The sequence below is a fragment of the Colletotrichum jinshuiense genome, chromosome 9 (assembly GCF_051148585.1).
Source record: "Colletotrichum jinshuiense chromosome 9, complete sequence".
NCBI lineage: Eukaryota > Fungi > Ascomycota > Sordariomycetes > Glomerellales > Glomerellaceae > Colletotrichum > Colletotrichum jinshuiense.
In genome coordinates, this window is record NC_139316.1 from 2,257,562 (window position 1) to 2,283,933 (window position 26,372).

At 53.6% G+C, this 26,372-nt stretch overlaps 5 protein-coding genes across 5 annotated transcripts; 3 read left to right on the forward strand and 2 right to left on the reverse strand.

Moving 5' to 3' along the window:
* Positions 1–663: 663 nt before the first annotated feature.
* Positions 664–3,924, forward strand: EsH8_IX_000619 (exocyst subunit SEC5; the record flags this gene model as incomplete). The annotated part of the gene is made up of 3 exons (XM_083266955.1): positions 664–1,003; positions 1,056–3,151; positions 3,205–3,924. 3 exons carry the CDS (start codon positions 664–666, stop codon positions 3,922–3,924), a joined length of 3,156 nt encoding a protein of 1,051 aa, XP_083130520.1.
* A 700-nt stretch (positions 3,925–4,624) lies between these two features.
* EsH8_IX_000620 (uncharacterized protein) lies at positions 4,625–7,121 on the reverse strand (the record flags this gene model as incomplete). The annotated part of the gene is made up of 3 exons (XM_083266956.1): positions 4,625–4,872; positions 4,928–6,481; positions 6,620–7,121. The coding sequence occupies 3 exons, from the start codon at positions 7,119–7,121 to the stop codon at positions 4,625–4,627; spliced, it is 2,304 nt and encodes a 767-aa protein (XP_083130521.1).
* Positions 7,122–9,530: 2,409 nt separating this feature from the next.
* Positions 9,531–12,096, forward strand: EsH8_IX_000621 (uncharacterized protein; the record flags this gene model as incomplete). Its single annotated transcript, XM_083266957.1, has 4 exons — positions 9,531–9,611; positions 9,665–10,180; positions 10,264–10,740; positions 10,792–12,096. 4 exons carry the CDS (start codon positions 9,531–9,533, stop codon positions 12,094–12,096), a joined length of 2,379 nt encoding a protein of 792 aa, XP_083130522.1.
* A 418-nt stretch (positions 12,097–12,514) lies between these two features.
* EsH8_IX_000622 (organic solute transporter Ostalpha-domain-containing protein) lies at positions 12,515–14,564 on the reverse strand (the record flags this gene model as incomplete). The annotated part of the gene is made up of 6 exons (XM_083266958.1): positions 12,515–12,994; positions 13,046–14,080; positions 14,148–14,235; positions 14,290–14,343; positions 14,400–14,417; positions 14,476–14,564. The coding sequence occupies 6 exons, from the start codon at positions 14,562–14,564 to the stop codon at positions 12,515–12,517; spliced, it is 1,764 nt and encodes a 587-aa protein (XP_083130523.1).
* An 851-nt stretch (positions 14,565–15,415) lies between these two features.
* EsH8_IX_000623 (uncharacterized protein) lies at positions 15,416–25,222 on the forward strand (the record flags this gene model as incomplete). The annotated part of the gene is made up of 3 exons (XM_083266959.1): positions 15,416–15,471; positions 15,532–15,567; positions 15,622–25,222. 3 exons carry the CDS (start codon positions 15,416–15,418, stop codon positions 25,220–25,222), a joined length of 9,693 nt encoding a protein of 3,230 aa, XP_083130524.1.
* Positions 25,223–26,372: the final 1,150 nt, after the last annotated feature.

A 26,372-nucleotide genomic window follows, 5' to 3' on the forward strand; every position in this document is an offset into this window, starting at 1 on the left:
TCTATCCGAGGTTCAGCGTCCCAAAGTGGATTCCTGCAACAGAGCCCCAGTAAAGCGGCGGTCTGTTCTTCACTTGGAAAAGAAAACATCCCGCGGGATTATCGATGACCGACCTCTAGCACCGACCGATGCCGAAGGTTCAGCCACAACCGTGGCGCAAACCCCCACAACGCTCCATTTGCTTCGGCTGTCAGGAACGGGGCAGAGTTCTTCCTTGCCGCTTGGGGAGAAGTGGGGTTTCTTCATTCTGACCGAGCTCACCTGAAATGGCTACAAGGTGTGCAGCTGAGGGTCTCGGTGAGAGACCTATGGATGGCGCTAAGTGGGCTGGCTGCATCGCTGTCTGTCTGTCGCTAGTTGCTCGCCGCTATTGCATCGCCCTGAACTAGACATCACCGATTGAAGGTCCGGCAGCTCCTTCTTTCCCGTTTCCGCACTCATTTCTGTGCATTTAGTGGCACCGACACCCAAGGTGTCTTTGGGCGCCCTTGTCACTCGCTGATCTCTGACCAATGGACCTATTTGCCATTCACGTTTGAAACGAGCCGTTACACCTACTGTTGCTGCTGGCAGTGAGCTCCCTCATAGAGTTCCCCAGCTGTTACTTGACTAGCTGGGACAACAACCAGATCGTATATATACACCACACCAAGATACCTCAAGATGTCGTCGGATTACGAAAGGACGATTCTGGACTTTTATCAGCTTCCTACACCATACCCCAACGAATGGCCAGCCGAGAAGAACCAAAGCGATGCATCCGACGACGACGAGGATGGCAAGGATGAGAAGAAGGCGAAGCTGCAACGCCGGAAGTCGCGATACCAGGCTCTAGAGCGAGCTGTCAGCGATCGGCGAAGCATGATACCCGGAGCCCAGTCCGAAAAGGGAGGCATTGGCAACATTGTCCAGCGGGACGAGCCAGATCCCTTGGGCACCACCGACAGCGTCGTCAGGACCCTTCGTCAGCTGGGAATTCCCATACAAGATGACCCGCGCTTGCGTATGTAGCTCAGAGGCGTGAAAGGGCCGCAGGTACTAATCAGACGCTCCAGGTAACCGGTTCCTCCTGTCATCCACTACCTTCTCCCCCGCCCTGTTTCTGTCGCAGATGCACGCAACGGCCGATACTCAAAGCTTGCTGGTTGGTCTTGACGTTCTGTCCCAGTCAATCGATCAAAAGTCTGCATCACTTAAGGTCCTGGTGGAAACCAACTTTGAGCGTTTTGTCAAGGCGAAGGCCACTATAGATAATGTCTACAAGGAGATGAAGTATCGCGGCGCCGAGCCGCCGCCGCCACTGCCAACGGGCCGCGCACGAGCTCATTCCCGCCATGCCAGCCGAAGCAGCTTTCGAGGCAGTGTCAGCGGCGTAAATCTCGCTGCCACACTCGGATCCCCAACGTCGGACGCGCGCAAGAAGAACGCGCTGGTTAAGGAAAGCGAATACGGCGTCGCGGGAATCAAGACACCTCTGCTGGACGTATCCGCCAAGGCAGAAGACGTGTGGGGTCCGGCACTGGGAGGACGCGAAAAGGAGGAAAACCTAAAGGTCGTGTCTGCCAACCTGGACCAGTTTAAGGACTACGTAGAGCTTAGCTCGGCGATTGCCGACAGCATCAAGCGGAGGGACTACGAGAGCCTCGTGGAGGAATACACCAAGGCGCGGAAGTTTGCAGACGACGCGCGTGCTCTAGCGGCAAATGTCCCTGCAGGCGCTTCGACGGATACCCAACTGTACCAGATTGTTCTGGCAGCACGCATATGGCATGATGTGGATGAGCAGATCCAATCCTTCAAGCGGGATGTCTGGCGAAAGCTCGTTACTCTCCATAGCGTGTCCAAAGCTGATAACCTGGGCCAGCAAGACCAGCACATGGAGCTGATCAGCCTGCTTTTGGAGCTGGGCGTGGACGACAATCCGATTTGGGTCTGGCTGCTTAGTCGGTATGACCATCTGAAGGGAAAGATCCAGTCGACGTCCGACCGTTCAAAGGTTGAAGTCGAGGTCTTGCGCCGACGACTGGCCAATGCCGACAAGCCCGGCCCTCATACAGTTGCATCGCATCTGCGGTCCCTGGGCCGGGCCGCTGTCGAGGACAAGATAGCCTCCGCAGATTCTGCCGACGTCATTGAGTTGTGGGAAAAGATGTTAGCCTTCCTGTCAAGTATTTTGTCCTCTCAAGGCATTCTGGGAGAGGTGGTGGACTTTTGGTCGACGGTACAAGGCTTCCTAGATGGTAACATCCAGCGAACACTGCCCCTGGGATACAACGGAGAATCGCAAAGCCACCACCAATTGACGGAGCAGGGGGCGGCTGATCTACAGAAGGGCGCGCTAGAGCTCGTCGACATGATCCGCGAGACAGTGTTTGCCTTCTTCGCAGGGCCTCCCCCCGAGGATATTTCCCTGCTGTTTTCGCCTCTGCCGATGTCGCCAAAGAGCCCACTGTCTGCCGGGGCTGGGAACCTCACCCCTACGGGACTTCGAGACCCTCGCTTCAACCTTGATCCCAACAACATCCCGCCGCCCTCGCCCAAACGCGGTGAAACCTGGGAGAAGTTGGCTTTCTGGCCCCCGTGGTCGAATTCAGTCAGTGGCGTTCACTATCTCTCCAAGATGCTTGCCTTGGTGGGTTCGGGCGCATCCGATCTCGCGAGCATAGGCCCGGTTGTCAACGGGCCAGATGCCAACGTCCTGGACAGGCTAAAGTCTCTCGTCAACGTTGCCAGAGAGAGATGCGTCACTGCTCTCTGTGCAGCATGGAACAAGGACGCCGAGAACATCAAGTACGTCGAGGACTGGTACCGATCCCCAGAGCTGGGCGACCTCACCCGCATGCCCTCCAGCTTCTCTGCTTTTGAAGGTGCACTGCTCGCCGGCATGCAGAAAATCCTCTATATATCCGAAGCCATGTCCAAGCCCGGTGCGGGGGATATTGTCCTCCCACCGCCTAGTAAACTCTTGCAGATGGTCAGAAGCCAATACGTCACAACGCTCTATAAAGCGTTGAGCGGCATGGTGGAAAACGCAGAGCGATCTGTCAAGAAGGCCGACGATGACTGGACGACGGACACGGATGGGACTATCGTCGCTACCGCCGTGCCCACTCCCAGCGGCGGAAGAGCGACGCTTGACGCTGGAGACAGGGTAAGTTGGTGGGCTTCAGATGTTTCGGAGGAACTACAGCTAATATCACGCAGAATGTCCGCATGCTTCTTACTCTGAGCAATCTGCAAGCACTTCGAGCCAAGGTTGTTCCGAGCCTCAACTCGCAGTTCGAAAACGCCTTTTCGGTGAAGCTCAGCGATGAATCCAAGACGATCAAGGATGTTCTGGGTCAGATTGATGCCAGACTCTTTCAATCTTACACCCACCCATCGATTGAATCGCTCCGGAAAATAGTCCAAGCTGGCGTCTCGTCGCCGGACTGGGTCCCTGAATCGGGCCAGAAGCCGCAAGAGGCGAGGCCATATGTCTACGAGGCTCTCCTTAGCCTTGTCCTTGTCCACACCCAAGTGTCGACCACCGCCCCTACTCTGATTTCTCAAGTACTCTCCTACCTCCTTGAGCAGACTAGTCGTGAGCTCCTTGATGCATTCCGCACGCGACAGAAATACACCCTCGAGGCGCTGATGCAGGCCACCCTGGACGTCGAGTTTGTCGCCCAGACGCTCAGCCAGTACACCACAGACCGCGCGTCGCAGCTTCAGAGCGAGATCTACCAGGAGCTCGACAGCCGTACCGATAACGACGCCCGCGCCCGGCTGCAGAGCGAGCTCCCGGAAATGAGGAGCGTATTAAAGCGGCTGCGCGAGGCGAGCAAAAACGAGTTTGCCTGCTTCAGGAAGATCAAGCGTCCCGGCATGGGACCCACGAGGACGGGGACGGGAGACTCTGCCGCAAGCATCGTGAAAGGCTAGTGGCCCCCTCCTAATTGCAGAATAAGGTAGCGATGCTGAATGTCCCTTTCGTGGGATGGCAGGAGAGTTGCGGGTGGTTTTGGGTACAGGGAAAGACTTCGGGGGGGGTTATTGACACCCCTGGGAGGATAGCTGGCTACTTGTGTTAACAAAGAACAAGGAGAGTCATGTATTTAATGAGGTGTGGATGAGTGCATGAATGTTTCAATGTCAAATAGCCCAATGTTTTGCAATACAAGTCCAAGTTGAAGTACAACAACCCAATAAGCCATACCAATGGTGTCACATTCAAGAGTAATCTATCGTGTACGGGATTCAATTCATCGTCACCAAAGCAACCACCAAAAGACCCAACAAAGGGCATCATCTCACGAAAAAGCGTGGTATTTGAGTCACTGGGGTATCTACACGCAGACCTCCTCCCCCCCCCTTTTTTGAGTTCCCTGAAGAACCGGGGTGCTGCCATCTATAAACAGAAGAGCCGTCTAATTGTCCCAGAATTTTTCACGCCACCAAAGTTCTGTGGTTCCTTTCGGCCTTTTTTGAGTTTTTTTTTCCATGATTTTATTGGTTGTAAGTCGTACATCATTATGCTTTGTTGGTATCTCGTCCAATCGTTCATCGTGAATAAGCGTGTTTCCTTGCACGCCATTGTCGCAACCGCAGTGCGGAGCTAATGCGTAGGGGGGTGCACTCCGTACTAGGGAAGCGTGGGCGGCAGCTGCTCGGCAACGGAAGGAGGAGAGGCAAGCGGGGAGGCAAGCTGGGCAGTAGGGGGAGGAGGCGGAGGTGTGCTGTGGCCGGAGCTGGATGCGGCAGCCATGTGATGGCCGGTGTTGTCGCCCTCCTTGGGAGGTAGCAGGACGTGGCTGCAGAAGTGAAGCTCCAAAGAACGCGAAGTCTCGGGGCTGAAGGCGCAAGTCTCGAGTTTGCGAACAACGTCGTCATCTAAGAAATGGTCAGTCATCGGGGGAACATGGTACCAGGCATTGCGGAGGCTTACACTCTAGGTTTAGGGCGTTGAAGAAGTCCGCCATTGGAGCAAAGTCAGGGTCGCCAACATCGATGACACCCAAGCGTCCGTCAATGGCCCGGAAGGTCTTGGGGTGGGCCTTTCGGAGCGTAAGGAGCATCTTCAGGAGGTCCGCGATCTCGTGGCCTTGGTTGACATAGCAAGTAGGAGGGCGGTCGAGGGGCCAGCGCTGGCGGAAGTCGTCCATTTCCCAGACCTTGAACGTCCAGGTCGTCTTCTCGAGACAGTGGAGGAGAATCAAAATGGAGAGGTAGACATCGAAGTTAATTCTGGCCTTGCCGTTTTCGAGGCAGCGCTGAAGCTCGCTGATGAGTTTGTTAGACACGTTGTTGGCTTTGCGCTCCGTGGCGGCGGACAGCTGGAAGGTGATGAGGTTGTAGATATCCTGGTCGTCGCTTCCAGCGAAGTCCTCGGGGCCCCGGGGCACCACAACGCCTTCGCGTTCTTCGGATATATACCAGCCGCGCTCGCGGTCGAGGATCTCAATGAGGCCCCAAAGTTCGATAGCCAGCTTCAAGTTCTTGCCGGTGACTTTGTCTTCGGGGAACTTTTGGGCGGCGTCCAAAACGACCTGCATGAAGTGGGAGGGCTCGCGCTGGATCAAGGTTGGCAAGATCAGCTTCAGGAATTCCTCCATGCGAGCGGGAAGATCCTCTTTGTCCTGGTCGACCATCACGACCTGGAAGACAGGCTTACTGTCCCCATTGGTCTGCTCGGGCTCCTCAGTGGCAGGCGGCTGGCGAGGAGTGACGAGTGCGGCGAGGCTCAAGCTCGGGCTGTCTTCCCACAGAGACACGACGAGGGATGTGCCATTCGACAACAGCTGATAGTTTTGTCTGGCATTCTTGACTCTAGTCTGTGCTAGTACCACGATCAAGGCGGCCGAGTAGAGAGTCAGCTCTTGGTTCAGCCGAGTGCGGACGCAAGGGTAGGTCCAGTGACGTGGTCCCTGAATCTTTCGGCATTGGTCGCAAGGGTCGTTGGTGCCACAAGTTTTGCGGAGGATGCGGCATCTTATGCAGGCACCCTTCTTGCGAGCAGCCTGGACTTCCTTTCGTCGGAGAGGGTTGTAAGCCTTCCGCTTGTGCTCGCTCTGGGATCCGTTGCCAATTGGCATTCGAGTACCGCCTCGGTTGGGAGGTGCGATAGGGGCCACATGGGTTGCAACAGTGGGGGTGTGATTTGTGGTCATATAAGTCATCTCCCCCCATGGTTGCTGCTGCTGCTGCTGCTGCTGCTGTTGTTGTTGAGACGGAGGAGGAGCACTGTTAATAGCGGTGTCCGGCTTGGGGGCCTCGACCGGTGCCATGATTGGGCTGACTACCTGAGGCTCAGTGTGTTCACCAGTTAACTGAGGGTCCATAAGTGAGTGAGTGAGGCGGGCAGTGGCAGCGGCAGCGACAGAGATATCCGATGAGTCCAAAGAGGGGTTGCTTTGCTGTTGAGTCGCGGCTTGGAGGTGCTCCATTTTCTCTTCGGTGGTGAGAAAGCTCAAGGGGTTTGTGCTATCTTGAGAAGTTGACTCTGTCAGGATGTCAGCACCAACTCATCCGAGGTTGGGTATTCCTCTATAATAAAGAAGATGAATTAAAGAAAACAGTTCTTATTCTTTGTGTAGGTGAAAGAAATTTGTTGAGATGAGAGGAGAATATATCAACTTACCCTTCCTTTCACGAATAGGCCGGTTCTCATAGCTTACAGGTGGGTTTTCCAGTGTGAACTGCTCTTGAACTTCAAAGCCAATCCCCAGTTGGCGGACGGCAGAATCTGTAACATCCCGACCAGGAACAGAAGGAGCGCCCATCTCATTTTCTCCTACTTGACGTGAGGCTTCAGCCAAAGTGCGAAGCGCAGACCAGTTTTCTGGGGCCTCGGTGGCCATGTCTGCAGCGGCGGCGTCGAGCTGATTGACGGTGAGATTCATGGATCGTGGGGCAGATGAGCCAGAATGAAGTCCAGCAAACCCCAGAGCTGCATTGATTCGCTCCTCGGGTGTTATAGCAGGGCACTTTTCGGTTATGTGCTTGTGCAAGACTTCGCCTCGGCCTTTGGGGAAGTTTTCGCCGCACAGCTTGCAGGTGTGAGGGTATCGGTTGCTAGAGTCTGCAAGCTTGGGACCCCGCGTGAAATATTCCCCAATCACGGGGTTTGGTTTTCGGCCCATGGCGACCCTGTGGGCGTCTTCTGGTGAGTATTCAGGCCGGGTAATAAACGCGTTTCCTTTTGGGACTCGGTATAGATTATTGACCGCCCAAGGCTCAAGAGTTGAGATACCGCCCGCCGTAAAGTTGTCGTGACCGCCCAAGAAATTCTGCCCTCAACGTCGATATGGAGGAATTGCCAATGGACCAGCGCTCTAGGAATTCGACAGAATGAGCTGTCGGATCCGTAGCAGGATAAAGGCACCACAGGCCAAAAATTGCCTCGCCAGGCTTTTACCAGCGCGCGACAAAGAACAATTGCCTTGGCTAGACCTGGGTAAAGCGATGCGATTCACAAATTCTGCCACGGCTCACCGACGTTGAGACTGACAAAATTCTCACACCGCTTCCCATGTCGGATAATTTTCTTGGTGGGGCCGAGCAGACCTTGCTCGTCACGTGAGTGGATTACCCCGGGCACCTGCACCTGGCGCCGGATGTCGGCAGTGTCGGCGTTCATCTGCCATCGTACTAGAATATGCAGTGAACCAGATAAAATACCAAGGCAACCGCAGTGCTCTCTGTTGCAGTGCAGCCGTTATTGGGAGATGCAAGGCGATAATTCGAGGTATGAGTCTAGAATTACTGCCAGTTTTTATTGCCCGTTGTAAATTGTCTTGTTATCCTCTTCAAGGCTTGCAATATTCCCTAGTGTCTGATGAGCCAGAACCTGGGCGCATGACATTCCTGGCAACCACAGTATAGATGCTGGGTCAAATGGCACGTGTGATCTGGGGTCCACGGAAGGCAGATTACTGGATAGTTTACAGTTGCTTCCATCGGGCCTTTTTAAATAAAAGCAAGCACTTCACGAAATACTCATGGAAGACAAAGTGGTTGACGCAGCGTTCCAAATGGCCTCCGAGCATTAGAGGCGAGAATGCGCGTTGCCGATCCTAAAATACCCCCTCCTCTTATTTCCATTGCATATCCCTCTCTTCCAGTACACTAGATCGCGCCGGTACATTCTCCACACGTGCATAGGCTCGTTTGCCTAATAGGTGGTCCCAGAGTCCCTTGCTTTCAGTGTTGCTAGTCAATCTCCTCCTGCATCCTGCAGTAGCCCTTGCAAGGTCGCAACGCTGGAGCGTGTGAGAGGAAGCATCCAGGTAGCAACCGGCTTCTTCAGTTACTCTGTACTGCTGAGGGCAATCGCAGCTTTCCAGAAGCAGATCATCATTCTATTCTGCATGCCATGCGATACGCCTCCCTGGGCACTGCTTACCAACTGTCTCGGCATCAGTTACGGTCAAGTGGCAGTGGCTCGTGTCTGACTGTTCCTGAACTAGAAGCTAAAGCAACGTTGAGGGTCTCGGCGGCGTCGTTGATAAGTGGGATCTTCCGGCACGGGGCCGAATCATGAGCCATGCAAGATCCGAGGTGGTGTCTTCCGCCGTGGTTCCGACGCCTCTTCCGCGCTAGTGCCTGGGAACGGAAGGATATGTCTCGCTTTTCTCCAATAACCCTGAGTGTCGGCACCTGGCCCCCAGATCATTCGGGGACCAACCTATTCAGGTAGTACTCAGCACAATTTGCCAGCACGTCTTAAACGGCGTTATTGGCTATGCCCCGCAAGCATTAATATCTTTAAGGCGGGAGTCTTGGCAGCTTTATTCTACGATGGTTCTAAGAACGGCGCCCGAATGCACCTCTTCATGGTAACTCTCGCTTGTCGGGCAGGAGGGCCATAGTACTAAACCGATATGGGTTGCATTCGCTTTTCTGCGCCCCCCAACCGGGCGCTTATGCCATCCATCCACAAGGGCGCTACGAGGCGGCCGAGCGTTATGCTGCGAAATGAACCAACACACCCCTTGTGACGAATCAGCCAAACACCAAGACGCTTGTGCCGTCCATGGCATTTCTCTCCGGCCCGAGCAGCTTGTTATCCGCAGTTGTCAATCCTGTGGCCATGTCTTAAACATCGCTACCCGCGCTCTTTGTGTTTTCTACATCTCTTATCTCTCCATCCCCTCCGAGCTCGTCATGTCATCGTCAACGGTTTTTGTCCAGTCATAGTCTTTCGTTCTGGCACGTTGCTGGTATCTCACTACCAGCCCACGATCCTTACAACAACAGAATACGACCTCGTGGAAGCTCCTGCAATGACTGTTCGTGTCTGCTCTTGAGAGCCAAGTCCTTTCGCTTCATCAGGCATCCCAGTATCCTTTCTTTGCCTTCCTACTCGGGACCGTTATTCGAAGCTCACCAGACACCCTGATCCGGGTGGAACTACAATTGCTAAAAATACAACTAGAGGAGTATTGGTAGAGAACCCACTGCATCGATTCCAGGTGTATAAAGCGATTGCGGTTGTTGTGTTTGGGCATCCCGTTTGCTGTATGTTCAGGCCGTAAAGATTATTCGCCAACATGCGCCGCTTTGCTCTATTTCACATGGCATCTGCCGTGGCAGCGCAGTCTGCAGATCTCGCCAGCTATGTTCTTACAGACGTGAGTTTCCCGTGGGCCACTTCCATCTCACAAGTCAATTGACATGTCCTCAGACTGGCTCTGTTGGTGGAGGCAACACGTTCCCAGGAGTGTCCCGGCCTCTGGGCATGATCAAACTCGGGCCTGACTTGGAGAACGGCGTGGATGCCTACTCCGGCTATCTACCTGACGGCCACTTCATAGGCTTCTCTATGCTTCACGAGTCCGGTACAGGCGGTGCGCCCAAGTATGGGGTCGTCAACCAGATGCCTGTCGTAGGCGTCATTGACAACCCGCTGAGCCAAAACACCGACACTAGGACCCAGCCCGACGAGACTGAGGTTGGCTATTATAAGTCGTATCTCGGCTCTGGAGTTGTAGTGGAGTTGGGAGCATCAGAAAGGGCGGGACTGTACCAGTACACCTTTCCTGGTGGCAACGGTAGTGGCCAAGCGAATGTGATCGTGGACGTTTCACACGTGCTGCCGTCTTACAGAGGGCAGGGACTGGGCCAGAACTATCTAGGGGGCAAGATTGAGGTTGTGGATGGAGACGACTTTCACTATGAGGGTTATGGGTACTACGATAATGTGAGTTGCAATATGTTTATGCGATGCTGCACTGCTTTGGAGGGTTCTTTGGTCCCATGAACACTGACACTGATATTTGACAGGGTTGGAACCGCGCAGCAGAATGGAAAGTCTACTTCTGTGGATATTTCGACCGCCCAGCGTCTTACAAGACGTTCCTAGGCTCAGACCTTACCTCTACCCAGCTGTTGGATTACAGCAGCAAGACGACCCGAGAGTCGAGGACCCAGCGCCTAGGAGCCATCTTCACATTTGACACTGATAACGTGAGATCGAGAGTCGGGGTATCTTTCATCTCCACGTCCCAGGCTTGCAACAACGTTAATTCGGAGATTCCTGCCGATAGCAGTCTCTCTTCTGTTAGACAAGCCACCCGCGAGGCGTGGAATAGCAAAGTCCTCTCCAAGGTCAAGACGACAGAGACGGACACGGGGAAGCTTAACCAGCTGTACTCGGCACTGTACTTTATGAACCTGTTGCCCACCAACAAAACGGGCGAGAACCCTCTCTGGGAGTCATCCGAGCCTTACTACGACGATGTTTTCACATTCTGGGATACGGTACGTATTGTCATTTAAAGTTTTACGACTGGGTAACTGATTTGTGTCCAGTTCCGATGCACCACCTCTCTCCTCCACATCGTTCAGCCCGAAGCCTACGAGGAATTTATCCGCTCCATGATCGATATCTGGCGTCACGAGGGCTACGTCTCTGACGCCCGCTCCTCTTTCTGGAACGGCGCCGTCCAAGGCGGCTCCAACAGCGACAACGTCCTCGCCGACGCCTACGTAAAGGGTGTCCGCGGCGCCGTGAACTGGGACGACGGTCTCTCGGCCATGCTCAAGAACGGAGAGGTCGTGCCGCCCAACAACAACGACCCGCGCGACCGCTCGAGTTCCACGAAGGAAGGCCGCGGTGCCCTCCCGGACTGGCTCGACCTCGGCTGGATATCTCCCAAGTATGCGCGCGCCGTGACCAGGGCCGTCGAGTACTCCACCAACGACTTTGCGATCTACCAGGTTGCCAAGGGGCTGGGCCTGTCTGACGTCGCGAGCAAGTACCTGGAGCGGTCCCGCAACTGGCGAAACCACTGGAACGAGAACATGACGGCCCTCGGCTACAGCGGCTTCATGGGCCCGCGCAACGCCGACGGGAGTTTCCCGCCTCAAAACCCCCTCGACTGCGGGGGATGCTATTGGGCCGAGGCGTATTACCAGGCAACGCCATGGGAGTATTCATTTAACGCACACCACGACGCAGCGCACCTTGTTGATCTGACCGGCGGCCCCCAGCGCTTCTCCGACCGGCTTGAAAAGACGTTCGAGCCGGGTCAGTACTCCGGCAACGGCGCCTTCGGCAACACAATCTTCAACCCGGGCAACGAGCCAAGCTTCGGCACGCCGTATCTCTTCAACTTTGTGAATAAGCAGCACCTCTCCGTGCAGCGCTCCCGGTTCGTCGCCAAGTCGTACTACAAGCCCGCGGCCAACGGACTGCCGGGGAACTCGGACGCCGGAGCAATGGAGTCGTGGCTTTTGTGGAACATGATTGGGTTGTACCCGCTCACAGGGCAGACGACATTCCTGGTCGGCTCCCCGTGGCTCTCAGACCTGACCATCTCGCTCGGCGGCGGGAGCGAGCTCAAGGTCTCGTCGACGGGCGGGTCTGAGGAGGCATTTTATGTACAGAGTTTGCGTGTCAATGGGGAGGAATGGGATAAGACGTGGGTGACGTGGGGGGACATTTTTGCCGAGGGCGGAACGCTGGAGTTCGAGTTGGGGCCGGAGCCGAAGGAGTGGGCGACGGGGGAGTTGCCGCCGAGTCCGGCAAGCGGGAATGACGGTGGGGACATCGTGGCGCTGAGGCAGCAACGGCGGCGGCGGAGGCAGCAGGATGAGCAGGTTGTTCTTGAATAACCTGCCGCGCGACCGGTGCGGGGTTTTGCTAGATACAGCTTGGAAACATGCCCCCCAGTCCTCGAGATATATGGCCGTGTGTTGATGAACAGAAGGATAGAATACATACTTGACGTACGACCCACAATCAGTCATACCGAGCCGAAGATAAGTTCCAGCAAGGGAGCATGCATCATGGATCTAAAGAGGAAACCCGGTTGGTAGCAATTTGAAATCGTGTATTTGTTTATATGCTCCTGGATTCGGTCTAACATGATACACAGCAAGAATCCCACGACACCATAGTTGTTGTCACAAAACACGCGCGCCCGTATTCCTCACAAACTCCTCGCTATGCCAGTATTGCTTAAACATAGAACAGGTGAGTAAGGGTATCAAGCTCAAAATATGCAAAGCAACGTTGATTTGTTACACTCCATCACTGGGACTGCTCGCCTCCGCCCCAAACATTCTTAAACTCTTCGTCATCTCCCACACCAAAGTTCTTGTTAAAGTCGTCCTCTTGCTCGCTCTCTGCCCAAGGCGATGCCATTGCCTCTTGCATATGAGGGGACTCTAGCTCCGACTCTTTGTGTTGCTGTTGACCACTTAATTGTGGCTCAGCATCTTGGTCACTTTGGGCGGGTGCTTCTACTGGTTGAGGCGTCGGGCTTTGCCGTTGGGTCGACGGGCCAGATTCAGAACGGTCTAGGGATGACGATGAGCCTGGTGTTTCAGCGGCGACTTGCTTTTGTTTCTTCTTCTTCTTCTTCTTGCTAGCAACGACAATCGGTTCGTTGGGCAAAGGAGATCGCCGCAGATGTTCAACTGTCGACCGAGGTTCAGACACGAAACCCCGACTCCTTGGGGAAGACGAGTACCGCTTGCTCAATGGATCACTTGCCGTGATAACGGGATACTGGGCTTTGTAAGCTAGGCGACACAAAAATAGGCTGCTCGATTGACTCACATTCCAGTCACCAAACTCCAATTCGCGAGCCTTATCGTAGAGTTGTTCCTCATCAGGATCGATTTGAGGGTCGTTGCCGAGACCTTCGTTGAAGGTACCGTTGGCGTAGTTGTACTCCTCGCTCGGGCCACCTGCGGTTCCCTCCAGCAAGGGATCTCGCTCGTTTAGGTCGCGGTTTGTTTGGCGATCCACCTGGCCTGGCGTCGGGATCCAGTACTTCCCTTTGCCGCCTCTCGAGTATCGCATGCCTTCCTTGAGCCTGCCTAGTCTGGCACGCGACTCTTCGTGTGCCATAATCTTATCGCCAGAGTCGAAAAACCGGTAGCCGTACTTGTCGCCCGTGAATGTCTCCTTCGAGTCTTCAATGAGATCCCTGACACCGAATGCATCACGCAGGGCAAATTTGACGGGCATTCTTGCAGAGGAGATGCTATTGTCGGCAAAGTCATGCCACGAGAAAGCGTACCAATGAGCGATGGCGAATGCCGGCATCTCAATGCAAATCAAGGCATCCTGGATGGCAGCAGCCAAGTTGTCGGGGGAGTAACCTTCGACACTGTCTGGAATAGCTCCCAACCAGACTAGGATAGACAGTAGAAACCCTTGCCAATAAGAGGCAAAGATGATGAGCTTGATGCACAGGAATTTGGGTACCGGTCGGAATGGTAAAAGATCGTTGTGCATACAAACCCAGAAGAGACCAAGCGAGTACAAACTCACCGTAACGCTAACGTTGTAGATGATACCGCTCCAAAGATAGCCCGATTCTATGCCGATGTAGCCCTCCTGGTATGTTCCTGTTGCCTTCATGACAACGGCTGCCACAGCTAGGATGGGCTTTAACCATGCGTACTGGAGAATACCCCGCTTGATTGCCAGAAATGTATGAGGGTCGGAGATGTCGACGCGAGGCAGTACGTGGTTCATAGGCCAAAGGTGGGATACTGGTTCTCGGCCATGGGTCATGATAATCAGGGCTCGTTCTCCGCTGAGATAGTTGATAAGGAGTTGGAAGAAGGTGTAGATGGTAAAAGCCTGGCATTGTCAACCATCATCACCATTTTTTTTTTTTTTTTAAAATTGGCGGGAAAACAAAGCGTACCTCGTATATATCGCGGACAGGGTCCAGGAACGAAGCAGCCTTAATAGAGATCATGCTTGTCCACGAAGCTATCGAGTATATAGGGACCCTGGAACGGTTAGACCAAGTCCCTTGTCCTAATCTTCTGTGACAGGGGACATACATGAGCAAGATTCGAACGACATATCGTTGTAGGAGTGGCTTTCGGTAGTTTTTCCTAAATCTTGGTTAGCTGCCGTCGGTGGTCGAGGGGTGGAGCGCGAGACAGCGTACGATTGCAAGAAGATGGAGCTGTGAATTACATGTTAGCTCAAGCTGTGTTGTTAACAGGACTGTGGGAAGTGTTTACACAGCTGATAGAAACGTGGCTACCAGAGCGGCGACGCCAGCGACGATGATGGTCGCCGTGGTAAGCTTCTGGCCTGTGCCGCCCGCCATTGTCGACTGCGGCCCCGAACGAGGCGTAGAGTGTCGTATCGTGTTCGAGAACGGTGTTCTAGGTCATGGCTGTCAAGCAATCTCGGGAAGATAGCGACCAAGACGAAAAGGTGAGTTGGTCCGGGGAAGAAGACCAAGCTTCAGTCGTTGAAGGGCGGGGGGGGAGGAGGCGAAGAAGGAGAGGAAGGTAAACGAAGTATGACGATGCCCCGTGCTGTGGTGATGATAAGCTTCTCGTGACTGCGTAAGTAGGTACGTATGTAATTCAGGCAAGCTAATTACGGCGCATCATGTCGCGTGAGCTTCTGGCCAATGGCTGAGCATTAATTGTTAGTGAGACCCATGCCAGCAGCTCCCCTGAAGGCCAGTTTCACAGCGTGCTTGTGCATGTGGGGTAATACCTCTCATCCACTGCGATCCACCTGAGCTTACGTGCTGGGGTTACGGAAGATGGGATGGGGCGACTGTCATTAGCGCGAGACGAGCGGCCCCATTGCTAGGGACGCTCGGCGCGACGGCGACTGTGACTGCTAAATGCTTGCCGGTGAGCTCAACTGCATCCCACCCACGAACATGCTCGCTTGAGCTGTATCTCAACAACGAATACTAACTTCCTCAATCCCGCAGCTTCGACACCTTCAATGACACCGCTTGTCGACTGCTAGTATTGAATGCAACCACCTGCCAGCTGCTGCAGACCTGTCGAACTCCCCCCATCCCCCCAAAACACCGAGCTACGGACGCGGAACCTCGAATGATGGCAGAGAGTGGACTTAGACAGCACCGACGTTGACGCTAGCAGCTTCGGACTGGCATATCTGGGGCATTGCGCAACGAGTACGACTGGCAGAATGCCGACTGACGGGGAGCCGAACCCCACGCCAACGGAAACACCGTCATTCAATGGGTATTCTACGCGATCCGAGATCGGTGTACGGTGCAGTCGCTGACCGCTTGGTGTATGTAGGGTGTTTCTGGCGTACATCATAATATGCGGTGCTCTGTAAGCAGCTCTGGGTCGGGATGTTTTCATGCCAGGTTCGCTAACCCTTTGCAGCGCCGTCTTCTTCCTCTTATATTTCAATCGAGCCTTCGGATCACTACTGTCGTGGGGCATACGAACATACACATGGCACCGTTATCGCGTATACATCGATATCCAGGCGCTTCAGATATCCCTCCTCGGCGGGCGCATATTTTTCACTGGTCTGCGGTACCATGGCAACAACGAAACTTTTCTGATTCAGCATGGCTACGTCACATGGCGGTACTGGTTGCGACGAGTACGGGAGGTGGATATCGCAGCCTCGGCGCAACAGCAAGCCGAGCAAGCCTCTGCTGCGGCCAACGGGAGACACTCGAATCTACCCTGCCGTGTGACCATGTCTCTGACTGGTTTGGAATGGTTTATATACAATCGAAGCCCCGCCTACGACAGTGTTTTGGCCGGTCTGAAGGAGCCCACGGCTGCCGAAAACATGTCGACGGCCTTTGAGTCAAAAGAAGAAGAGACCGCTTCACTACGAAACCGAGGACAGAGGACTTCTGACAGGTCGGATCCGTCACAGAATTCGGCGACAAATGAAAAGGAGAACCCTGGTGCGGCTCTCCTTTCGAGAATCGGAAACACCCTTGGTCGCCGCGGATCATTGGCTAGTCAACCCAGCACACCGTCTGACGTGCCGGCAGGAAATGACGATTCCATGCAGGCGGATTCTGATCTTCCATTTCTTCTGCAGCTCTTCCCGATCTTTGTAACATGCCAGAAGGCGGCCGTGGTCATGGGGAATGACAATACCAAGGCTATCTTGATTGTCAAGGCCGATGGGCTGTCAGGAGAAATAGACGCCTCCAAAACATCGACGCCAGACCCGTACAGACAGCTCTTCAAGATCAAGTTCCAGCACCCAATTGTAGAGATGAGGGAAAACGACGACTTCAAAGAGGACCAGGCGACGAGGGCAAGCCGCGAGAAGGTGGTTGCGCAGGAGCCCAGCCCAACGCACAAGGCTTCCTTCTTCCGGCGGCAACGACGCCGCGCTCTCGGAACTTTGCGAAACTTGGTGCCATACTGGCGTAAATCCGTTGAATCGTTCTCTGTGGGCTCGCGAAGCCCGCTTACTACTGCCGTATCGCAAATACCTGGTTCCAACCATTGGCAAGGGCTAGCTCGCTACCTGGACGAGGACGAGCAGGATTCTAGGCTACGATGGGCAGGCGTGGAGTATGCTGCCGAAACTACCGTGGTGGACAGCCCAGAGGCGACTTTGACCATCTACTGGGACGTGGTGGGCAAAGTAACCGCTGAAGCCGCTAGGCGACGGTCCAAAGAGAACGCAGCAACTTATATCAACGGCGATGAAGCTCCCGCGTGGGGCATGATTCTTGCCATCAAGGGTGGAGTCGTGAACTATGGACCTTGGACCGACCGTCAAAGGGCGGACCTACAGCGTGTCTTTGTTCCGAGCCTATCCAAGGACGCCGTTCCTGCTACTCCTCTGCCCGAGGGTGCGTATCGAGTTCCCACCCAGTTCAAACTGTATGTCGAGCTGGATGACGAGGTGACGCTCCGCATACCAATCCGAGAAGACTCCAAGAATTGGAGATGGAAGGGCAAAGAGCCACCGATGAAGGCTCCGCCACCACCGCCGCAGAAACGGAAACAGAGAAACCGCGCCAAGAAGGACGGTAAGGTAGACGCCGCGCCCATTCGCCCGGGAGGCTGGCTTGATTTTATCGTCCCTGGGAATGCCACAATCTCCTTCACCATGGATATGCTTGCTAGCGCGACAGGATATCAAATGAAGCTTGATGTCGACCTTCCCAGCACTGAACTCGCAACCAGCGTTAACCATGAGCTTCTCTGGCGGTCAGGGCCTCAGCGCATTTCCTGCGACCTGTCGACTCCTCTAAAGTGGAACTCGTTGAGGTCCTGGTACTTCAACATCGTTTCGGATGACATGGAGCTTTTCATATTGAGAGACCATGTCTTCCTAATGATAGATTTGGTAGATGACTGGGCTTCTGGGCCGCCAGCAGAGTACCTTGTCTTCACGCCCTTCAGATACTATCTCAATCTCGACCTTCGTAACGTCACGATATATTTGAACGTCAACGACGGCAACATTATCAACAACCCCACTGACCTTGAGGACAACGCCTACATAGTAGCCAAAAGCCCGTCTCTTGTGACAAACGCCTGTATTCCAATTGACAAGTTCCGACCTAGCATGAATGCTGTGTCGTTCACTCTCGGAGCTGAGACATTCTCACTATGGCTACATGTCCCGCCATGGAACACCCAAGCCACGTTCATAACATCTAAGGAAATAGGGCACGGAGAGAATCTTGAGGTTGACGGAAAGTACCACTACAACGCCACTACGTCTGTGTCTAACATTGATACCTTGGAAATCAATCTTGGTCTTCAGTCGCCCACGGCAATGCTCTACGGCTTCATCATACGGTATGTCATGAAGCTAAAAGACAACTACCTTGGCGATGATATCCATTTCAAGACATTTGAGGAGTACCAGGACCTTTTACGGCTCAAAGAACGCAACCCTGACGCGGAGTTGGCGAACCGTCCGCCTCCAAAAAAGTCCAATGATTTGGACGTCATCATGAGTGTAAAGATTGACGACCTCCGTCTCTTGTTGCCGGCCAACCTGTACTCCAGCCAGCGGCATGTTCAGATCGAAACCGCCGGTCTCTTCGTGGACCTCCGATTTACCAACTACTACATGGACTTGCAGGTCAATCTCAATCCTCTCAATTTCTCCCTCGGGAATGCCGAATCAGGCATGGAAACACCCATCAGTACAGTTTCCAGCAACCAGCTGTTTATCGACGGCCTCACCATCTATGGCCACCGTCTGTTCGGTCTCCCCCCTGCTGAGCCAACGTATCTGTGCAACTGGGACATCTCAGTGGGCACAGTTTCTGGAGAGTGTTCCACTGATTTTCTGGCCGCTTTAATAAGCGGAGGCAAAGCATTTGCGTTTGAGTTCGACGATGATGAGAACGCTCTGATTCCGTTGTCGTCCATCATTGTCTACGATGTCACGTTCTTACGGGTGGCTGTGCAGGCAGTTCGGGTTTGGTGCCATGTGGATGAGGCGGCCTTCCTATTCTCAACCGGAACACTGGATATAAAGTTCAATGACTGGGCGCGAACTCACTACTCCAGACGAGCGGACATTAGAATCCCAGATCTTCAGGTGTCGTGTGTCAACTCAGAATCGGCCATGAGACACAAGTGGAAATCTCAGCATGGTGTTGAGACAGACGCTTTTCTCCAAGCCACTATCCGCGTGGCAATAATCGGGAGGAAGTTTCACTTTCTTGAAGAACGCAAACTGCAGCAGGAGCTCATCCGTCGCGAGGATCAACGGACAGGGCGCACCGAATTTCTGCTTTTGCCCGGTTTACTAGAGGATATGCTTCCTGACCAGCTTGACCCTCCAGCCCAAGGGTTTCCGCCAGTACCCCATCCGACAGCCCTAGACGGCGTCGAAGGGGACCAAAGGTCTTTTGACAGCCGATCGACTTTTAGTCGGTCCCGGCGCCTTCGTCATAAGAGTTCTTTTCTATCTACAACAACCACCTCCAGCACTAGTAGCGTAGTGAGGCCCAGAAGCTCTGTAAGGTCGCGGGCGAAGTCCAGACAGTCGGACCTATTGTATCCCGACAGTCCGGGAGTCGCAGCCAAACGAGGTTCGCAACACCAGCGTGACATTTCTGCTTCTACTGGCCGCCACTCTGCATTTTACAGTGCCATCGGAGACTTTAGAGATGCAAATCACCACTCGTCAGTGGCTTTCTCAAGCCAATTCTTTGCTCCGCCATTTCCTCTTGAGGGTATTCGACCTGATACATCAGAAGCCATCATGCAAAGCATTGAGACGGATGAGAAGATCCCTGCTTTCGACTTCCCAGAGTTTAGCCTCGATGACATTGAGCTTGAGTCTTTGGTGGATGATCGTGCTCATGATAGCATTATTGTCGAAACACCGTCAGGCATCACTGCATTCCTGAACCCATCCGCGGTTAGACATGTGTCGTTGTTACTTTCTGCTCTTCAGCCCAGCGAGCCAGAGGATATTCTTGACAGTCTGCAAATTGCTTCGATGACCAACATCTTTGACCTGCAGAAGAAGAAGAAGGTTGCGGGTGAAATCACTGACGTACTCGTCAGAGTCCCAAAAATCAATATCCGGTTCTTGAACGCTTCCACTGTAGACCGCCTCAACCCTGGCGGAGAGGAGCAAGATCAGTATGACGTCGCAGTATCAAAATTGTCGTTGTGCCTCCGATCGGCCGATGCTTGGGAGAATCCATCGGAGCCGGTCAAGATCAACACAAAAACTTCCGTGTTGCTAAAACTCGGTTCCGCCGAGGTGTCGGCGTCGGAACGACTCTCTGGCGCCGAAGAAAACCAAGCCGCGTTCATGGCACAGATCGAGGGTGTGATGGTGTCACTGGGTTCAAAGGATGTTACCTACATTGACGCGGACGTCGGCAGTATCAAAAGCAGCACAGCATCAGAAAAGATTGAGTACCTTGCGTCACTCATTCACAGAACGGGGGTTGTTGCAACAGAGCTTGGAGAAATACTGGGACAGACGGTGTCTCGACATGAAGACAGGATTAAACATTTCGTTTATAAGCTCGTGACAGAAGGACACTCTGTGGGCGACCCATCTTTCTTGACACGCCCGTCGGCAGTCTTGAGATCTGCTACGGAGCATCTTCGAACTTTTGATTCATGGAAGATGGCCGCGAGGCTCCGTCAAATATGGACACATATGCCAGCCAATTTCAAGGACGACCTGCAAATTATCTGCCTCTCTGGGTCGGCATCCCCGCCCCATGATGCCCCCCAGCGAGTCATTAATGCCTTCCAACGATGGCGTAGCTGGGATCTCTTCGACGTGGCAGATTCCTCACTAATCAAGAATGTCTTTGGCACAGCCAAGACAGACGGCAAACCTGAGTCGCCTGAACTGCCCATCTTGGCTGCACTCCGGTTGAAGGATGTCCAGTTACTTCTGGACCCTGGCCCCAAGGAAAATAGGATTGTATTTGCTGATTTGACGACAAGATTGGAGAAGAAAGCAGCAACACAACCCCAGCAGGCCGGTGAAATAGAGTCAAAACCGAAAAGCATGACCATATTGAACATATACTGTGGCGAAGCAGCTGTCATGCTTAACTGGGAGCTCTGCGAGCTCGCTGAGGATGTTTTGCGGCTTTATAACAAATCCAGCCGGGAGCCCAAACCTCGCCCAGAAGCCAAGAATGTCAGTTCCTTGGCTGAAAACCCGAAGTCCCAAGATGCTTTCCATGTTGTATTGGCCGTTGGAAGAGGGTCGGTGGAGGTTGACACTATCAATCTCAGCGCAACATCTCTCGGTCATAATTTGAAGGTGTCTTGCTTGCTTGATGGTTATGAGAAAACGGGTTCGTCCGTTAACTTCATCCTCAGCTGTGATGCCGTGACATCGCGGCTGCACCATCGATCAGAGCTACTGGGGATGTTTCAGCTAAGAGACCCAAGCATCTTTGTTTCTCACGAGCTTCTCGAGACAGACACGACATCTTGCCACACGATCAAATCAACAGCTAGCAGTCGCGCCTTGACTCTGGCTGTGAAGCAAGATCCCCTATACCTGGTTGAAGTCGCAGACTATCTGGTTAAAGATGAGTTAACGCAAATCCACAAGCTTCGGAAACAGCTGCCAGAGTCCCCAGCGCCTCCACGTAGGAACAGCGTCAAAATCGCCGAGCACCTCTCCTCTTTCCGGGTCAATGTCGCGATGTTCCTGGATGAGTACCGTATCAGTGTACCGCTACTTCAGTCAATGACCTATAACATCTCAGGTGTTGTAGCGCGGGCAGCGGTGGCCGCCAACTTTGGAAAGGAACTCATTTTCGACTTTGATGTCAAGGAGAACTCCCACGAGATTCGAATGGACGTCAGAAACCAACCACGCAGTATATCTCTCCTCCGTATCCCGCCTACAAATGGCCGGATAGTCAGTCATATGAGCCAAGAGGAGCATTCGGTTTCGGTGTTTGGCTCTGTCGAGCTCATGCAGCTAGACGCCTCCGCGGTGTACAGCTTACTCACGGCTTTGAACCGTCCACAAATTTCCAGCGCCGTCACCGAGCTTCAAGAAGGCACAAAGGCAATCCAGTTGTACATCGACGATCTTTTCGGCGAGAAAGCGGTTCCCATGGAAAAGCCGGCACCAGCGCCAGTGCCGGCATCGAACCTTGTTTATACCGTACACCTTACTCTGGCTGGTATCGAGGTCTTCGGCAACACACCTCTCGTATCGGAAAAGGACCCTACAGCATGCCTGTCCTTTAAACTGGATAGAGTGCATCTCGAAGTTGCCAACCAACATGATTCCCATGGACCCATCCTGGCACAGCCTGAATTGCATATCAACTTGCGCCAAATTTTGATTGACGTGCAGAAGGGCAGGGAAAATGCCATGAGATCCTGCGGCAGCCTTGCCCTGGGTGCTCTCATCTCGGCGAATACACGGTGTACTCAGGATGGCAAGGAAGAGAGGTCTTTCAACTTCAGAAGCGACGGCCTGGAAATCAATCTGTCTCCGGAAACAGTCTCGACTGTGGTTGCTGCTCTGGGCTACATGGGCGACAAGATCAAAGACCTTGACACGTCACGCGAGCTCGAATACTTGCGCAAGATTCGACAAACTAGGCCCCGTATCGCGATCAACGACCAAGAAGAAGCAGAGGAGCCAGACATCATCGACTCGTTCCTGTCATCTATTGTCTACCGATTTGAGGTGCGCGATACCCAGATCTGCTGGCTCGTTGGCGATCCATCAGACGATTTTCTGTCTTTGGCAGGCAGCAAAGAAGATCTCATTTTATCAGTTCAGCTCGTCAGTTTCGGAACGCGCCAGACAAAGTCAGCCAGGCTCACTATCGAGAACTTCCAACTTCAGATGGTTCCACCTGAACAAGACAAGAGCTTCAGGTCCCTTCACTCGGCTCTGCTTCCCGAGGTGGTCTTCAACATTGCCTATGTGTCCAATCCAAACACCCGTCGCTTGGCGTTCCAAGCAGTGGGGAAGTCGCTTGATCTGCGCTTGACGTCAGGTTTTATCATCCCGGCTGCCATTTTGAAAGACTCCATTAGTCTTTCGATCCAGAATGTACAGAGAGCGTCACAAAATTGGAGCACAGGAATCGCTCCAGCCAAGGTTGAAAAGGTTGATAAGGTTGAAGAACCGGCCCCACCACGACGAAGCATATTAGGCACGAAGCGTCTAGAATCTCTGCTAGTTGACGCCGACTTTTCGGGTGCCGTTGTTTATGTCTCAGGCAAGAAGCCAACGGACGGACTGCGTGGAAGCTCAAGAACTGGAAGACCATCCTTGGCAGGCAAGTATGGTCAGTTCAGCACGGATGACACAGGCAGCAGCACTGTTCTCAGAACACCAGGTCTCGCATGGAAGCTTGAGTATCGGGACAATGGACGCGAAGATCCTTCGCTTTACGGAGAGATCAAGATCGATGCTTCGAGCAATATCTTGTATCCCTCCGTTGTGCCCCTCATAATGGATATGACGACTAGTGTCAAGGAGGTGGTGAGCAAAGATAAAGACACACCAGCAGCTCAGGCGCCTGCGGCGACGAAATCCAAGCCTGGTAATGAGGACAACATTCTCACCGCTGATCCGAACGCCGTCATTGGGCGGTTGAAGCTAAATCTTGGCCTTCGGATATGTCGCCAAGAGTTCTCGCTCAGCTGTCAACCTATCGCCCGAGTTGCCGCAACAACTTGCTTCGACGACATATATTTTACCGTTAACACAGTGCGCTCGGTAGAGCAAGGGAATTTCTTCTCCATCTCTGGGGCGTTCTCCAAACTGCAAGCGTCCGTTCAGCATGTCTATTCCCGAGAGTCAACAGGGAGCTTTGACGTGGACTCTATCGTGCTGTCTTTGATGAATAGCAAGCATGTTAGCGGAACGAGTGGTGTATCTGCCATTCTTAAAGTCAGTCCGATGACTGTCTCGATCAATGCCAAACAGCTTCAGGACTTTTTGCTGTTCCGAGAGATCTGGTATCCGAATGAACTCCGGAATACTTCTACCGCACCGGTTGCGAAACTCTCTACGGAAACATCACAAGGCCATCTAGTCCAGAGATATCAGCAAGTGGCTGCGACCGCTGCCTTCCCGTGGACGGCCACTATATCCATCACGTCTCTGGATGTCAGTGTAGACATGGGCCAGGCCATCGGAAAGTCTGTGTTTGCTATCAAAGAGTTCTGGGTTTCATCAAAGAAGACGTCAGACTGGGAGCAAAATCTGTGCCTCGGTTTCGAAAAAATTGGCATAGACTGCACGGGCAGGTTGAGTGGCTTTATCGCTCTACAGAAATTCCAGCTGCGGACATCGATCCAATGGCCAGAGCGAGAGCAGGCGCTCAACGAAACGCCGCTCATTCAGGCGTCGGTCGGATTCAGCCAATTTCGAGTGAAAGCAGCGTTTGATTACCAAGCCTTCCTCGTCGCCGACATTACATCCCTGGAACTCCTTATGTACAATGTTCGCCGGAGCCTTGAAGGCAGTGGAGATCGACTCGTGGCCATCTTCGACGGAGACGCAGTGCAAGTGTTTGGCACCACGACGTCAGCAGCGCAAGGCGTCGCTCTTTACCAAGCGGTGCAAAAGCTCATTCAAGAAAGGAGAGCCAATTTCGAGATGTCGCTGCAGGAGATTGAGAAATTCATGAGGAGGCGGTCATACCAAAGCTCCGCAGTCTCTCCCCATCTCACAGCGCTGCCGAAACTCCGAGAAGAAGACACACTATCCAAATCGCCGATCTCGTTGGATACAGATGTTGTAGTGACACTCAAAGCCTTGAACCTGGGCGTGTTCCCGAGCACCTTTTCGGACCATCAAGTTTTCAAGATGGAGGCGCTTGACGCAGAAGCAAGATTCGCAGCCAGCATCGAACAGCGGCGCGTTCACAGCATCTTGGGTCTCACCCTCGGGCAGCTACGTATCGGACTCGCCGGTGTCAGGAACATTGAAGCGCCAAAAACGCTCAGCGAGATATCTGTCGAAGACGTTGTCGAGCGAGCAACTGGTTCGCGCGGCGGAACCATTCTCAAGGTGCCCAAAGTGGGAGCAGTCATGCAAACCTGGCAAACGCCCAACCACAACCGGATTGACTACATATTCAAGAGTGCATTTGAAGGCAAGGTCGAGGTGGGATGGAACTACTCGCGCATTAGCTACATCCGCGGGATGTGGGCCAACCACTCCAAGTCGCTAGAGCAGACTTGGGGCAAAGAGCTCCCGCTCACAGCCATCAAGGTGACGGGTGTTCCGGACACGGAGGAGCAGCATGCAGGAGGGTCATCACAACAAAAGATCACAGCCGAGGTCAACGTGCCACAGTCCAAGTATGACTATGTGGCGCTTGAGCCGGCCATCATCGAAACGCCTCAGTTGAGGGACATGGGAGAGGCAACGCCGCCACTTGAATGGATCGGTCTTCACAGAGACCGGCTGCCAAACTTGACGCATCAGATTGTCATTGTAGCTCTTCTCGAGCTAGCTGGCGAGGTGGAAGATGCTTACTCGAAGATTCTAGGATCATGAGCGCCCGGTGTTGACTCATCCGGCGTATCCAAGTAAGCTTCATTGGGGGCGAACACAGTGTTTTCGGCGTTTGGGGAGTTGGTGTGGTAGTCACCTTTGGACCAAAGCATCGCCACGGAACATGGAGGTGGAATACCCGCGACCAGGGATGGTCCAGCAACTTAGTAATCAAAATAAAATGTTAGTTCACCGACTTGACGCACTCCTGTAACGGGATAGCTCTCCCCTCGGTCAGTGACTCGACCAGGTTGGTCCAGTGGTGCACACGCACACCCGCACACACGGATATAGTTGACGGGCTGATTCGCCTCACCGAGCTCTGGACGAGAGGCTCAAGGCTGACGGAAGGGCCAGCCAGATAAATGGTTTGGGGCTGATGAGGCCGATGACCCGAAGCTCCGGCAGCGAGTGGGCACACCAATGATGGAGATGGAGCCCACGACATTTGGGGTTAGAGCAGGCGTCAAGCTTGCTGGTCAGGCCCAAGCTCTCTCCCTCTCTCGCTCGCCCCCGGATAATTGCCAACGTGGGCGGTTGGGCAGAGTTGCAGATGATTATCCGATATCCTGCCTGTACTCGTTGTGGTATATAGTAAATTCCCGTCATAGCATGGTCGCTATCGTCATTGGATCCGCTGGAGGGGAAAGGGGGGCAACCCAGTTCCAACCATAGGACAAATGGTATGTAAATTAATGTTGATCACACAAACAGGGTGAGCTGTTTTGGCACAGTGCGCCACACTGAAAACAAATAGGGAATGGATATACGGATACACATGAGGGCAACCAAGCTTCGCCTCGAATTCTATTGGTGTCATGAGAATCCAATGTGGCATGCTGAGCTTTGTCTAATTCAAACAGAACTTGTGTCAAATGTGCATCCAGCTGGCCTTGATGGCAAGGCCCCGAGCGATGCTTGTTGGCTGAGACGCCGGTGTTCTTCTTGGTGGGAGGGGGCCAGGGTTGTTGCCCTTCTTCTCTCGCATAAGTCACCCGCGGACCATCCCAGCACAGACCGGCTAGCTGAGGGGGAGGGGAGGGGGGGGAGGTCGAGGCACACACCGCACACGCAAGCAAGCAAGCAATGCACTAGATAGATGGATAGATAGCATGGTACAGCAGCTGACGAGACAGGAAGGCCGTTGCTGCGG